This window comes from Schistosoma mansoni, chromosome 4, assembly GCF_000237925.1.
Source record: "Schistosoma mansoni strain Puerto Rico chromosome 4, complete genome".
NCBI classification, from domain to species: domain Eukaryota; kingdom Metazoa; phylum Platyhelminthes; class Trematoda; order Strigeidida; family Schistosomatidae; genus Schistosoma; species Schistosoma mansoni.
This window is the reverse complement of record NC_031498.1, coordinates 6470022-6487529: the sequence shown is the minus strand read 5'-3', so window position 1 is coordinate 6487529 and position 17508 is coordinate 6470022. Positions and strand designations below refer to the sequence as shown.

General features: G+C 36.4%; 1 protein-coding gene across 1 annotated transcript; it reads right to left on the bottom strand.

The window, feature by feature from the left end:
- Positions 1-4901: 4901 nt before the first annotated feature.
- Positions 4902-12918, bottom strand: Smp_027480 (hypothetical protein). Its single transcript, XM_018796656.1, has 4 exons — positions 12824-12918; positions 9443-9664; positions 9232-9410; positions 4902-5209 (listed from the first exon to the last, which is right to left on the bottom strand). The coding sequence occupies exons 2-4, from the start codon at positions 9566-9568 to the stop codon at positions 4978-4980; spliced, it is 537 nt and encodes a 178-aa protein (XP_018651776.1). The 5' UTR covers positions 9569-9664; positions 12824-12918; the 3' UTR covers positions 4902-4977.
- Positions 12919-17508: the final 4590 nt, after the last annotated feature.

Genomic DNA, 17508 nt, shown 5'->3' with positions numbered 1-17508 from the left:
CTGTCGTTACAATTTATTTTATCGATTTGTTATTTTTTCTTCCATCTCCCTAAATTTTGCTCCATTTTCGGCACCATGTTATTCATTTTATGATCCAATGAATAAAAAAAAGTATCAGAAGAGGGTTTTATGGAGATTTTAGTAATTTTATATAGTTGAGATCATGAGTCAATTGAAGCTAGGCCCACAATAGGACGAAACGGCCATCCAGTGCTTCCAGGTTTTTCATGGTGGTCTAGCTTCAATTGACTCATGATCTCAACTATATAAAAAAAAACACCATAAAACAACTCCATAGTATATAGCTTGCATTAAAAAAATAAACATAATTATCAGTAACATTTATAAGCTTATCAATATTATTTTTCATGGTTCACTGAACTTTAAATTTATCTTATATATTATGATATATTTTGTCAACTGACAAATATTCTATGTGTCTTTTCTGAAAAAAAATTAAAAATTTGTTGATGAGTTCATCCCTTATGCTGTAAGATCATACCAAAATGTTTATATATATATATATATATATATATATATATATGACCTTAAGTGACATTTTATTGAATAAACGAATAACTCGGAAATTAACAGTAAAAATAAACGCAGGAAATAATATACAGGAACAGTTTTATGTGCCTTCATAGAATCACCAATTTTTATAATTTATACAACTGGCTGATCTTACATGGACAATCATTAAAAATCAAAAAAGGTCTGGATAGCTCTTTTGTCCTACTATGGGACCCTTCAGAAATGCGAATCCACGATCTTGCAACGACAGATCTACCTAAAATCTTAGTGTTCGAACGAGAACATCCGACCTTTAAAGTACTGAGTCAGCATCCAATGGTGTACATATCTAACTTCAATCAATTCACGATATTACTCTACTATCTTCTATTACTTGTGATGTGTAACTTTCACATACTCGACATGATGGAACTCTATTAGTTATGGTTTTTGACTAGAACTCCTGGAATTAAATCTTGAAGTTGGTCACTAATGAGCACATAATTATTAATAATATGAGAGATTTGTGAGAATTATTGAGTTTTCATAGTTTTATTTACAGGCTCAATCAGCTCTAAGGTCGTGAACATATACTTCTGAAAAGTTCTATACTACGACAAAACAACTTTTCAGTGCCTCCCGGTTTTCAATAGTAATTTAACTAAGATTAGTTCTGGATGTCAACTATGAGAATTCTACTATCTTAACTAAAGCGTACTGTGATAATCATTAATCGGTTTATTCCTGGTTTAGTGAGTTATAGAGTCCAGAATATGAGAGATTATTTGCAGCTTTTTGTTGAACAAGTGTTTTTAACCATTTATTTGTTTATTTTCTGCTTTGATTTGATGAGCCACAAGAAAGTTGGATAATAATGTCTCAGGTTTATTGGTCGGTAAATGAATTACAATCGTTTATGCATTAAATGACTTTTAATTAGGTTTCTGTAAATTTGGTACATGATGTTTGCTGAAATATATAATACGCGTTTCATCTTATACGACTATTCAAGAAGGAACCGATGATTTACGAAGTGTTTATGAATCTGGTACTTTTCTTGAAAATGAACAAAGTAACTGTCGTTTTCATTATTTACTGTTAACGTTAATACATCAAATAACTATTTGAAGTACTGAATGATGCAAAACAACGAGTTTTTAAAAAACGGTTAAGAAGTATAACAGTGAAAAAAGCCTGATTCAAACACTCAAATGGATACTTTGTTACAAAAGTTTTTGTGTGAAAAAGGCTTACTTTAACACAGTTATATTATTCTGATGTCAAACAATATCTAGCCAACTAAAAGATACTCAAATAAACTCAAAATTTGCAATTTATGTGACCAACTTTCATCCAGACACTTGGGGATTGCAAGATTATAAAACTTTATGCATCACTGTGTATATACTTGAAAACATATCAGTGTGTTAAACATATTTTCGTCGTTTTATTCTTATTTATATTCTTAGCATTTTTCCGGTGTAAAGAAATACTATCATTTTTTTCAGTCTCCAATCATATGAAAATAGTATATAAATGTGAGAATTGAAATCATTTTGTAAAGTACCAAGAACTAATAGAGACGAATATATTCGACAGTAATTCGCCTTTCACGATATATTACTGTTCACAATGCTCCCCAATAATTGGTACTAAGGATTGATTTACAAACTTTAAAGTAAGTGAGAATTATTTTCATAAAAAAACAAAATTTGACTAACTGAACAATCCATTTCATTTTTTGTTGGATTATTTAAAACTTTCAACAGGTAATTGTTAAATCCCACACATTTGTCATATGAACTTTATCAGCGGGAAAACCAAGTTTTGGCTTTGGAACAAAGGAACTCCATCCAGTATTTGTTACTTTTCGGTTTACAATGGAATGTCCTGGATTCAGCTGTAGGCCATGAAGTTACTCATGACCAGTTTTATAGAAAATTTCGAACTACTAAGTAGTAGTATGGTGATTTAAAAGTAATTTCACTGTGTGAGCTCTTTCAGACAGTTTTCGTCCATACAATAACTAGATAATGCTGATTGACGATATTTTTAAATAACCTAACTAGCCAAAACCTCTTGGAATGTAGGTTAAGTATTCCAAATCTTCGACATAACTAACAGTCTTCTTTAAATTGTACTCAGTTATTGACGTTAGTGGGATGTAAAGTCTGTTTAGTGCATGTGATTGAGTTTGTACATAATTCACACTGACATGAACACAAGACTCATTGCTTCAAGCACCAGGTTAATAAGCTGTAGCACTCATCGCTCACAACAAGTAATCTATATTCAGAATAGACTTGGCGATCATGATCTCGTAATATTCTTCTACATAAACTAACCGCGTAACATGACTAATTATTTTATTTATTTATTTGAACAAATAAATATTGGTATAAGGGGGCACCAGATATATATACGCCACACAAAAAACTGTCATTTCATTTTATTTGTGTAAGGGCTATGATACTGCCCGGATGCCCAGACCGAAGCAAGTGATTTTCATAGGGGTCCAAACCCCGAGCCCTTGACCTAAAGTCTAATCCATAAGGTAGTGGAGCATCGTGAGGAGATGAAGTCCCATGATAGCCGGTGACTAACCATTGGTTCATACGCCTTTTGTTTCTTCAGCATACTGAGACCCGTGTGCACCATTGGTTTGGAATCAGAGTTTTCCAACTACTCTAGATGGACTTTCCGTGTCCACCAACCCGGTTAAAGTGCCGTACATTCGCTTTCCGTCCTCTCAATTTCGTAAACATCAGTAATGCTGCGAGAAGGCAGTGGGTAGGACTTCTCTGGCAGAGGCTGTATACGCGCGGCTGTGTGAGATCATTTCGAGAGAGACCCCTCCTCACTCTCGGCCGTACCAGGGCATTTGCAGGCAACGTGACTAATTAACCCTACCGGCCTAGGCTCGTAATGTGACAGGCAGTGAGTAGGACTTCTCTGCCAGTGGTTGTATGCACGTCGCTATGTGAGAGCATTTTGAGAGGCAGAGCCTACTCTCCGCACTCTCGGCCGTACCAGGGCATTCGGGGGCTATTTCTGGTGTACTGTTACTGATAACTTAGTAAGGAATGAAATGATTGAGATAGGAATATGGAAGTTAATTAATGATAAATTTATTTCTGTTAAAAACTCCATAATGAAGTGATTTCTGAAAAATGATGTAACCCAGACACTCATAGAACTTAGATTTTTGACAAATCATATCTTAAAGGTTTCTGGAAATTGAACTGATAGTAGCCTTTCTTTCAAATATAAATTTTTAAGGATTGCAATGTTTTGAAATCGCACTAATATGTTGATATTGTGAGTTGAGCTAAATAATAAGTGCTGTTACTGATAAGCCTGTTTGGTATGGCTGCAAAATACTTCTACCCATTACTTATTGCAACGGTACGAAACTACTTTGCTGACTCAAAGAAAACATGACTTTAGAAGCAGACTGATTTGTTCACCGACCATTACATACATAATAATAATGATAAATTGCATACCTTTTCAAACGGTTTGGTCAATCAATAGGTTTGAGTGAATTGGGCTAGGAGTCAACCGATAATCTGAGTGTACATAATTTCCAAAATCAAGGAATTGACTGAATCGATTGAGACATATTATTCGTCGCTGAATGATATATTTGCTGTGTTCCTAACAGGAATATGTTCAGAAAACTGCGAAAAATCTGTTAAGTACTTACTGTTTAGTTGATACTGAGTGCATGAATTTACAAATACACTTCAAGGTGACATGAATAGGTTAGTTCCCTAACCTGATTGTTTTCATGGAAGGAAATGTAATAAACTAATATCACACGGATTGCAGAATATCCTTTTCGTATTTATTTATTCTCCCAGTTTACTATCTTTGAAACCGTATCAATATCAAATGTGCGACAAATTAAAACACGCTTTTTTCTGGTAGTTTAGTGTTGAGTCGTTTAAACCTTTTGTTTTTCGTATCTTATAACAAGGTTTTCAAAGTATCCTATTTCTCTATAGACTTTCCTTTACTCTGACAAATGCTTCCGTGTACAAATTTCGTGCCATATTATAGAGTACTCAGATTAACACAGCTTAAGCACTGACGATCTCAAGATTTTTACTACTTCAACTGCTGTAGTTATGGCTATATGTAGATGGTGAAAGGTTATGAATTAAAATAAGGATTTGTTTCATTTCGAAGATCTTATTGCTTTCAATTTATCAGTAAATGGTAGTGTTTTGTATAGGGATTCAACCTAGAAATAATACCTTCTTTATTCGTCATACATTTTATCAAGTATATTCTGATGTACTCGTAAGATATTTGTAAAACAAACTTTTGACCGGCTATCTTAATTTTTACAAATTGAATAAACAAGTTTTAGAATGTTAAATATTACTAAACTAAAATGACTATATTTATATATACTTGACAATAATCAGGTGTTGTATTATGTTGCATCATTGTATAAATTTAAGTTAATAGTTCGTTTAATTTTTCTCTATGCTTTAAACGTTCGGGTACGTCAAATGTATCCAAGTCAGGTAAATCTGGAATTCTCTCGGGCATTGGAGCCAATCCCGGTTCATATCTAGGTCGATTCGTTTTGTGAAGACGAACAACATTAAAGTAATCCGGTTTCGGGCGTTCTTGATTAAGGTGAGTTTTTATACATTCATCAAACGGATACTGAGCTGCACGGCATCTAATTATTATAAAACAAAAGCATTAACAAAGGATAAGTTTCTAAGATCATGTTAATTAAACTACGTGGAAAATAGAATGCAAAAGAGAGTAGCATATTAATGAATTCCTTACAAGTATACACCTTTTTCATGATGGAGAAAATCAAAATACCTTATGAGTTTAACAATATTTCAACTAAAATATTATTTAAGCCTTGAAACTATTATGTATATACTCATACTGTTGAGAAGGTAGGATTCTGACCAGTGCAGATGGGATCGCAATATGGGAACTAGTGGGATTATTAAAAGATATGATGATAATAATACCGAAGATTTAGCGTTGCACTGACCTATTATATGGTGAATGTATACTAGATTTTGGGGAAACTATTTTTCTTATTGGATCTTACATGAAAACCGTCTGCGTTATTCATTCACTACACTTCTAACTTGTGGAAATAATCATTATTTCCCAACTTTTGCCAGTAAAAATGAAGACAAACACGTATGAATATACGGAAAATACTGCCCAGAGTTACACTGTAAATCAAAATAAATGTAATTCAGAAAAAAAAACATACAAAGTCCGTACTCAAGATTGTGAATGACATTTACCACGTCAATGAAGAACAATAACACAAGAATGTTTGAGGTAAAGTAGGTGAAGCTAGTCTGGGTCTATATATCTAAAGGCTGTGAATCTTTGAATCATAAACCTAAACATGCTCGATTATTCGAAAAAATAAATGGTGCATTGAAGTCTGGTTTGACAGACATTTTACCCAACGCCACGAAAAACCAGGAAGTGAATTAACCATGAATTCACAATCAATACGTTTGTGAGGAAAATATAAACGATTTTTGAAAAACCAAGGCCTATTTTCACTAGCTTACACAATGATCAAATCCATAAAATAAAAACCAAACCAGGGATCCAAATTACAGTTATATCAGGAAAATTGGTGAGAACAAATTTATTTGTCTCTTGTTACAGTAATAATTATCTGTGTTCATCTGTTTCACATTTGAAATCAGTACTCAAAGGACATTTCAATGTGGTGGTTTAACCAGTTAACATTATGGAAATCCTATCGCATCCAATTTTATAGAACACGTAAAGAAGCACCGGAAGTGTTTACTGAATATTTATTGAGATGATTTTCAGACTCTAAGCACGTATACAGTGGCGCTGATCTACAATACGTAATGTATACATCTGACAAGAAATAAACCAATCCATGAAATTTGTGAAACACAAAATCAGCAGTAGAATTAGTATGATACACTTACGCTTGATAATATCTACCTATCTGAATGTATATGTAAGGTTGACTAGTTTGCTGACAAGATATTCCTAGCTGTATAGCAGGTTCGCATTGTAAAATATCTAGTCAGATATATCACATATATTTACATGAGATTTTATTTTCATAAGATTTTATATTCTCCAGTTCTCCATAGGAAACTTTTACGATTTAGTGAATATCAGTCAGTCAGTCAACTACAACGTAGGACCAGGTACATTTATGCATCGGTCCAAGTTGCCATACCTCATTAGCACAACAAGATCAACACCGGATTCATAGAAATAGTTAATTTAGTGGTGGTAGTATATAAAAGATAGGTTGTATATAAGGCTATAGTATAGGAGGGGAGAAAGTTATGAAGCGATTTTAATCTCAAGATTTAAGGGAAGATAAAGAGTGTATACACCTACGCCATTGTGATCGATTCTGAGCCATGTCACACAGTCTCCAACCATTGGTTACGATAGTCACACGGACTCCAACCAGGTAGTCTGCATCTGCCAACATGGCTCAGACTAGAAGTTAGTGACTTCAAGCTCTGATGCCATGTTTTGGTTTGGCCGCCCCTAACTCTTTTCCAACCATCCCCAACACTAGTCAGCATAGCGCGTCGTGGTAATGTGTTCAGGCATACGTAACACATGGCCTAATCATCTCAGTCGATGAAGATTCATCACCTCATCAACTGATTTACCATCATTCCCTAATACCCTGTGTCTAACCTCATTATTACTTACCCGGTGATTCCAGCAGATGCGAGCAATATTTCTAAGATATCTGTCGTTAAATACTAGTAACTTACGGGTATCTTCTACTCTTAATGGCCATGTTTCACAGCCATAAAGTAGAACAGAGCGAACTGATGCGCAGTATACTCGTCCCTTAATTGATAGATGGATATCTCGTCTTCGCCATAGGTGACGTAAGTTGGCAAAAGCCAAACGAGCTTTTTGAATCCGTGAAGAGATTTCGTCAGACACCAACCAATTAGGGCTGACCAGACTTCCAAGATAAGTGAAGTTGTCGACGCGTTCGACTACTTCACTCCCTATCCTTAGTTCAGGTGTTGACGCAGGCCAGTCCTGGAGTAACAATTTACATTTGGATGGGGAGAAACGCATCCCAAACATCCTGGCATTATTACTGAGTTCCAACAGAAGACTCTGCATTTTGTCAGTGTCTTCACCAAACAGGACTATGTCATCTGCGTATTCTAAGTCGATAAGTGAACCTCCTGGTAGAAGATCAATTCCTGAAAATTCAGTCGAAGAGAGTGTTATTTCCAGCAACAGGTCTATAATGAAGTTAAACAAAAATGGGGATAGTGGACAGCCTTGACGGACACCACTTGAGGTTGTAAAATCATTTGACAGTTCGCCATAAGCTCTCACTCGACTGGTAGTGTTCGAGTAAAGAGCCTTCACAAGGTTTATGTACTTCTCAGGTACACCTTTCAATGACAGATACTTTCACAGAACTTTTCGGTTTATAGAGTCAAGAAAAACTATCATTGTTGGACGCCGATAAAAATGTCTGTGCTCTAAAACCTGACGAATAGTGAATATGTGGTCGATGCAGCCACGACAAGGTCTGAAGCCAGCCTGATTTTCTCGTGTTTGCAGTTCACGAGTCTTAGTTAGGCGCCCGATAATTATTGAGGCTAGTATTTTAGATACTATGTTAGTCAGACTAATCCCTCTATGGTTATCACAAGATGATTTTGGCCCCTTCTTATATATTGGGACAATCAGAGATTGTGACCAGTCAGATGGGATTACGTCCGTTTCCCAGATTTTAGCCAGAATATTAGTCAACCTAATCGCTAAAATTGGACCACCATATTTAAAGACCTCTGGAGCCAATCCATCTGGACCAGCTGCTCTTCCTCGTTTCAGATTACTTATAGCCTTTTGAACTTCAAGTAGGGTCGGGGGGCCTACTTCAATGTTCCATTCAGGTTTTCTGGGAATAGTGGGTAGTTGTGCAGTAGCTGAAGGCCAGCTGAGCTGCTCCTTAAAGTGTTCCGCCCATCGTTCTAAACGTCTGGGCTGAGAGCAGATAAGGGTTCCGTCTTTTTCCGAGATCGTTTCACTTATACTTGACTTTCTTTTATTAGTCTGAAGAGTTGCCTGGTGTTGCCTATAGCCGCTGCCTTTTCCATCTCTTTTGCTTTAGTTGCCCACCACTGCTCACGATCGTTCCTTAGACTTTCAGTCAACCTAGATCTGATTTGTTTACGCTCTTCGTCATGTTCAGAGCCTGATGGGATGAATTTACGCGAATTCATCAGTTAAATAGACTTGGAAGAAATTCATTGGTTTTTTGGAACCCTATGGTTTAAATTACTAATCGATGTGACTGCTGTTTCCAAGCAGCATCTGGGTCAGTCTCGTTTACAGAACTGCCTAGATGCCTAGTGAATACAAAATAGGTCAGTATGCGAAATTTTCAGTGAGATTGTTTACTTGATAATATATTTCCAATTCTTCCATGAAATTTACACTCATACGAACACAAAGCTAACACAGGCCATTTTTATGTAATTTCAAAGAAATATTTTATTTTTATATTATTGATAGCAGTTCGGTTATTAAGCTATTGCTCCACACTTAAGCTATAAGATTACATGAGAACAGAGACCAAATATGATACCAATGGCACCTCAGTAACAAGATAATGAACATAAGAATACTTAAAAACCTAAATAATACGCTGAGAAGCAGAAAACATACTTTGTTAAGCTGTAAGCCGGTCCTCCATACTTGTGAAGGCAGGTAAAGTAATTGCGAAATTCATCTTCACAATGCCTTTTAACCTGTTTGAAAAACGTATGAGCGCAACTGGTAAGAGCCTTTCCCTCTCCAAGACAAGCTCTTGGATCATGTGTTTCATAATGGCAAAGCATGAATTCCTATAAATACAAATATTATTTTGGAAAATTACCTTAGATTCATTGTCACAAAACTTCCCTAAATGAATACTTGCAGCCAACAGTGGACACTTTGATATCTTTAGTTCTGGGACTGTCAGTTCCTCAATAGTTGGAAGATGGACATCGAGTGAAACCATTTTTCCCTCTTATCGAATCTGTGAAATTTTCTGGATACAGTTCAAATTATTTGAACAAATTTCAAGACCGAAAATTCCTTCTTATGTAGTAGTAAACTGAAAGAAAACCTTTGCAGGATGAATATCTGGCGAGACAAACCAGATATGTTATGATAACAAAATACATAAACAATACATTTTAGTTATTTTCTAAACTCTTGTTTAATATTGTTATGATCATGTTTTTATTTATTAAGGTACTGTCATTTCGTTTTGTCTATGACATTCCTTAGACCTTTATTATATAAAGTTGCTTGGGTCAAGAGAAATAGGCAATAAAACTCTTAACTAAGTTTCTGTTCTGTTATGGAGTTGAGGGTCTAAAATGATCAGCCATAAAATTGAGTAACTTGCACTGCTTTACGGTTTGCTACTCCCAGTTATAAAGTTCTTTACCGAATGAACACATCTCGACAGTCACCTCCAAAAAGGGTAAATACGAACAAACTCTTTAAGTTCAGGATTTGTGAAGCACTGATAAATTCCCTTTATCAGGCGTCTTAAGATGTCAACTTTTATAGTGTGCATACACGAAGTGCTTTCGAACTTGCAAAAATATAAACTTTTCTACTCTTTATTGACAGACCTTCATATTTTGTGTCCCTTTGTCAATAACACTATCGTTTTTAGAATCTCTACAGCATAACACTTTATGAACTTTAATAACGCAGTAAACGTTTCATTGTTATGTTAGGTGGAAAGCTGACCTCATGACCAGAAAGGTAGCATTTGAGCAATAATCTCACATTGTTTCAAAGAGGACTACAATCTTAGACCTTCCTAGTTCATATGATGAATCAACATTTAGCAATCTATAGGTAACAGACGATACCGTGGCTGCTTTTTGTGAACTTTCTGATGTAGGAGCAGCACCAAATTCGTGGATAGAAACAGTGTTTTATTGTTGTGTCGTAGTAAATGGTCACTAATATGGAATTTAAATGAATGATACATAGGGTTATTAGAAGGATGAGAACGTATAGGCCGCCGTTTGTGGTTTCCTTTTGTACACCAACCGATTATAGTTTGAATAGTGTCAAGAATGAATTATACGAGTACAATTCTATGAAGCCAATGGTACAAATTTAATCATATTACCTAATGTTATGACTTTATAAAAAATAAGACGTATGCTAATTCGTTATTGATTTTATGTCCGGCTTTTTATCACGTGAATTATCCACCAGTCGAAATACGACTTTTCCGATTTAAACACTGTGACAAATCAATGACGTTCGACCAGTATGAGTAGTCTAGCGTCCTTATTGGTCCCTTGTCCGCCTAGCCCTTCCAATTGAGTCCAGAACACCAATTGCAGCTTCTGCTATGCGAATCATTTATTTCAAGCATACTCGGTTTATATACCAGACATACAGACCGTACCACATCATAAAATAGAAAATAATATTTGTACAAGATCAAGCCTAATATGGCTGTGAACGTGAGAGACAATAATCAATAAACTGAATTTAGGGACAGTAATTCGTATAATAATAATTTATAGGTCAAAATGAAGCTTATAATAAGATAAATATAGATATACACAATCTAGTTACTCAATAGCTATACAATAAGAATATATATAGAACAATAGTCCATTAACAGGCCTCGAAAGTTACTCGTACTTTCATTATCACTAGGATATAACACCTAGTGACTTCAATAAGAACTAGTTAGGTGGAGATTAACAAGAAAATTACTTGCTTATCAGAATACTGTACCTACATAAGGAGATAATGGTTTGGCAGCTAATTACATCAACCTGTCGATAAGCATGTGTCAACGGGAGATAAGATTTTATCTAGTATCATCTATCTGAACATTGACCACAAGAAACAGCTAAGTAGTATTTCCACATTCGATTTGAGGAGTGAAATGCATAAACATGGATAAGTTTGGAATACTGTTAACGAAACAGAAAAATGCATGAAGTCCTTAAGTAGCTATGGAAAATATCCAGCGTAATGTAGTAGGAAGACTGGCACAGAGTCAGTAGTCTGTAATTATATTCCTACTAAAGCTTAACATTACATTATTTGGTCTGAGAATAACTAGTATGAATCTGAACTAACTTCTTTGTATGACAAATAAGAGCAACTACCTTACATAGAGCGTGATAGGTAACTATGAATGAGTAAATACGGTAATTCGTAACTACTGAAAGATTTTGAATTTCGGTCTTTACATTAAGTGACCAGAAACAATATGTGCTAACAGTAACTCGGATAATTTGGGCTTGATAGTAGCTTGGTGGTGACTTACTCTACTTCAAACTCCGAATACATTTATTTGGTGTGCACTACTTATTTGTGGAACAATACTTGATACTAAGCATCAAGAAACGCGTTACAGTATGTGAAAAACCATTGAACGATTAAATAATTAAACAATGATAGTGACACCATTGTTAATGAACACAGAAACTCAACTAAGTTGAACTTTTTCATTCCAAATAGGCATCCGATTACGTGGTGTTACCACCGTATGTTAGAATTATTAAGAGATGACGAAGAACACACACAATGTCATCAAACAGGCTTGGAATGAACAAGTTAGGTTTCATAAGATCAAGGAAGAAGTGCACATGACCTAGTACTTCGTTTGGGGAGACTATAATTTATGGACGAACCAATCAGGTAATAGATAACAGGTCTTAGATTTCGGAGCAAAATCCATTCATCAATTTGTCAAAATGTCACTTTGAAATTATAGCTGGTGTCATCCCGTGATAAAAACCCTAGATTTAATTCCTAATCCCAACCACCAACTGTAAATCATAATTCTAATTCTTCACACAGGTTCATGATCTTCAATTGGTGCTAGTTATTAGGTGGACACTCGCAGTGTCACTTTAGCGTCGCTCAAATGTCGTCCATAAGTTGCCGTCTCACCTCTTTAGAGCAAAGACTCTACATTATTGGTTTCAAGGTTTCTCAGAACTTCCATAAAACAAATAGGTATTTCTCGAATGTTAGGAGATTGGGTTATAATGTATATAATGCGCAGGAACAACTTCAAATCTAACACAGTTTTTACTGTTAGACTGGAACAACTCAGCGAAGGTACTAGGTCAAGTTTAAGACTTGGAGCAGAAAGAATACTCTGGAATACATGTATTCACACAAGTAAATAACTGAACGAGCATCCTACGGGAAACAGCATATGCACTTTAAACCATCTGGTTTGTGAGTATATTTTACACACACAGAAACTTACCAGATAAGGACTGACTTCAGCCCCCACCCTTCTGACCTCAGATCAGGTTTAATCCAGACACCTGGACTGACCTTGAAGTTAAAAATCCTGGTATTCCGCAACAACCTTCATCCAATATCCAATACTTTTGTCGCTAGCTAGTATAGACAAACCGACATTTTGTCCTAGCCTCTTATTGCTTGAGCATGATTAAAATCTTTCTGTGGTTTCCAATGGGTTGAAGATACGACCAGTATTCTAGTTTGACAACTATTAACCAGTAACACCTATATTCGAACCGTCCCCCACTTGATTAATATCAGAAGTCAGATGCGTAGAGGTAGGAAAGATATATTTGATGCGTTATCAATATATCGAGAAGCGGTTGTTTTAATCTGGCTAGTGGACGTAGGAGCTGTTTCCCACTCCGAGTCGTAACGTGATCTGGTGTGGATGCATGACCGAATGCCTTCAGTTAAACAAGTCCACTAAAACTATTGTGGTCAGCATCCAATGTCGAACACTTAAGAAGCTATTGATTTTGGGGACTTATTTAGAGCTACAGGGTAAGTAAATTTCGTCATCTGTACCAGTACAAGCGAGTTCGGTAGATATTTGTTGGTTTGTGTATTGTGTGTCACAGGACCTACCTTTGTTGAGACTATGTCGAATTTCATGAAGGTTATCTTTTCTTCCAACAAGTGTTTCTTCATCTAGTTCTTAGTCATCCCCTTGCATAACATCCAGCAGTGTTGAAAATAATGCAACTGATCTGTGATAAGATTGATCTTTACCATCTCCTTCTTTGAAGACTGAAGATAAAGTGGACTGTTTCCACACTCCAGTGATTTCCTGAAATTCGGGTGGGCGGACGAGCGAGTCACGCACCAGCATTCAAATTTCCTTCACGCATCATTTCGTGAACATACGGTTGGTGTTGCATCTTAATGATTTTCCTAGCCTTAAGGATCTTAATATCTCAAATACTCAACCAAGAGGTAAATGTCTTCTAGACCTACAACAGGTACTGAAGAAGAAGTATACCACTTACTTGTAAGTATCTGGCTTGATGGTGTGGAACGATGGCAATTAAGGATCTTCTCTCCCAGGCCGTTTGAGAGCAATGATTCCCTGGTTTAAAGCTTCCCTCTGGGTAACGAATAAACAGTGCTATTTCGAATCAGCTTCTATTGCACTAGCTAGGTAGATGTGTGACTACCTCCTCTCGCTCTCAACTCAAGAAGTTAATCTACTACTTGATACCAGGTTACATATGTAAGGGAAATCTTCTAGACGAACTTCCTGCCTACTCTAGGATTTTTTCTGTAGTAAACATTCTGCCTCTTGCATCAGCCAGCACGTTCTTGCAGAATTATGATCTAATTCGACAATAGTACATCCATCTTTGTTATCATAACAATAGACCTAATCCAAGAACTGTAGATTTGTCATGATGTGACTACTTTAAGTGGAACTTATATTATTGTCTATGCCGACCCGTCCTATCTTGTTTGCCAGCAACATGATGTTTATTACTTCTGAAGAACACAATTCGGATAGGGATAGAATAATATATTTAATATGGAAAGACACCAGTTACACAAAGTGGCCACGTCTCATTCTACGTCAAAGGTTTTGCTCTCTTCTATTATTGAAGCACAGTATGTCGATGAAACTGAAGCTAAAGAAACACTAAAACAACTGGACAAATAGCATTACAACGGTTCAATACAACCTTCCTACGAGTTACTAGCGAACTCAACGAATTCAAGATAACTCCTGACAGCAGGTTCAAAGCTTTACATGATCTACTGAAAGAAGAAACCAGGATAGAAGACAACTGGAAAGGGGTCAAAGAAGCACTAACTTCAACGCGTCCGGAGGTTCTGGATTGCAAGAAGCATCATCAAAAGGAATGGATCTCTATGGTAACCTTGGACAAGATTAAAGAAAGGAAGAATAAGAAGACAGCAATTAACACCAATCGAACATGAGCAGAGTACGAAAAAGCAAACAAGCAAGTGAAGAAGAGCATCAGAACTGACGAGCGGAAATACGTTGAAAAGTAACCAATGACGGTGAGAAAAGCTGCAAGAGAAGGAAATATGAGACAGTTATATGGCGCAACGAATAAATTGGTAAGAGAGAGACCAGTGAAGGACAAAGAAGAAAAGATCACGGATATTGAACAACAGAGGAAAAGATGGGCAGAATACTTCGAGGAACTGCTGAATAGACCAGCCCCATTGAATCCACCGGATACAGACCCAAAGACAGAGGAAATCAAGATGGCCGTCAGACAAATCAAGAGTGGGAAAGCGGCAGGAGCTGACAATATACCAGCTGAAGCACTGAAGTCAGACATTCGGACTTCGCAGATGAGCTGGCCCTCCTATTCCATACACACGAACAAAGACAGATGAAGACAACTAATGTAGCAGCAGCCTCTGCTTCAATAGGCCTCAACATACACAAAAAAAGCAGAACCCTCAAATACAACACGGAGAACACCAAGCCAATCACACCTGATGGCTAAACTGTGGAAGATGTGGAAACATTCATGTACCTAGGAAGCATCATCGATAAACAAGAAGGATCGGATGCAGATGTAAAGGCGAGGATAGGCAGAGCAAGGACCTCATTCTTACAATTGAAGAACATATGGAACTCAAAACAACTGTCAACCAATATGAAAGTCAGAATCTTCAAAACGAACGTCAAGACAGCCCTACTGTACGAAGCAGGAACGTGAAGGACTACTACATCATCATTGGCGGCCTGTTTAAACATTTGGCCTACCTGTTCCTGTCATCTAGATATTTCAACAAGTTTTCTAACTTTGTTTAATTTAGTTCATCATTATGGCTATTAATCGCACAACCTATTCAGGTGCATTCCTGAAAAGTGTACAACCTTTCTCTGTAATGGTTCCAGAAGGCCTAATCAGAGACATCGTGGTTGCTGGCAATATGCTGCGAGAAGAATGTGCATTATTCAGATGTCGATTGACTGGGCTGCTAACTCCTAACTGGCGATCACTCAACATTTATCGTCAGGAAGGACGAAGAAGTAAGAAACGGAAACTTGTTGAAGTTCTTTGTGCTGAGAATTCTATATTGTACCAAAAATATAACATTGAATAAAGCTAATAATAATAATACATCCATCATTAAGAACATACAAATATTTATAAATAGTTGTCCACATAAAATACTCAACATTCACTAGTCGGATACCATTAGCAACAGCCTTCTGTAGGAGAGGAAAAATCAGCTTCCAGCTGTAGAGGAAATTAGGAAAAGACGTTTGAAGTTGGTAGGATATACATTGAGGAAATCACCAAACTGCATCACGAGGCAGTCCCTAATCTGGAATCCGGAAGGGAAGCGTAAAAGAGGAGGGCCAAAGAACACATTAGGCCGGGAAATAGAAGCAGATGTGAAGAGGATGAATAAAACTGGAAAGAACTTGAAAGGATTACACAGGACAGAGTTAGATGGAGAATGCTGGTGGGTGGGCCATGCACCTCCACGTGGGGTAAGAGGCTCAAGTAAGTAATTAATGTCAATCTCTTTGTATTTTACGGACCCAAAATTAGCAATAGGACCAAACTTCAATTCAGGTACCAAAGTTTATTCGCAAATGATAAACAAACGATCCAAATGTCATTTTAATAATTATTTTAACAGTTACAAAACAAACCTTCACTTTTTTAAGTTCCCGGTGCAAAAACATTCAAATACCAAACCGAAGGCAAACAGAAACCAAAATGTTCGGAGTCAAAGATCTAAATATACACGTTCAGAAGTTTAGTGAAACAAATACATCCGAAAACACAGATAAAATAATACTATTCAATATAAGTTTTAATTCAGCTAAATGTCTTTACTTCTGTAACTTCTCCGAGGCTGAGCGGTGCCATACCAATCGATTTTTCCTGCATCCACCATTTTCCGACCTCCTCTCAGTTCTACATATTGAGTGTAAACCCTCTTAGCAATCATTTATTCGGCTTCAAAGTTCGTTTGGTAAGCAAAGCATAACACTATATTTTCCTTCTAGTTGAAGTTTTCGTTTGAGAGATTTTATCCAGAATATCTATCTGAATCTTATCCTTTATCTTGTCTTGTTAGTCATTCACCATTGTTGAAAATGCCATATCATAGTCTAGTGATTTTCGTGGCTTTTTCAAATACAGTGACCTCTCTCTTACCACTACAGGTCTTGTCTACGACCACGCATAATATGACTGCCGAAATCATTATTTCTCTTGGTGCTTCTACTGGAACATCTTTGGGTAGACGCTGGTCATTTGACAGTGCGTAGTCTAGTCCTCATGATTTTTTGTATCTTTTCTTCGTCTTGTATTATCAACTTCTCTTTTATTCAGTGCTGAACTTGTGTGGCTACGAAGGGTTGTTTGTGAAACCATTATTCAAGTATCAGATCCATATTGCCAGGGTTCAGGGATAGGGTTATGAAATCGCTCGTTAGCAATATGTGTCATATCCACATGTGTGGTACTAATAATATCACCTAGAGTACACTTCATGTTCATGCTTAATTTCCTTTGGGATGAACACTTATTCCTTTAATCGGGTATCTTGTGTGATTAATGTTGAAGCAACGCCATTAAGACTCCGATAGACGTAGAGGGTTTGGAATTAGGTGGTTTTCTAACTTTGAATAAACAGATGATTTATATC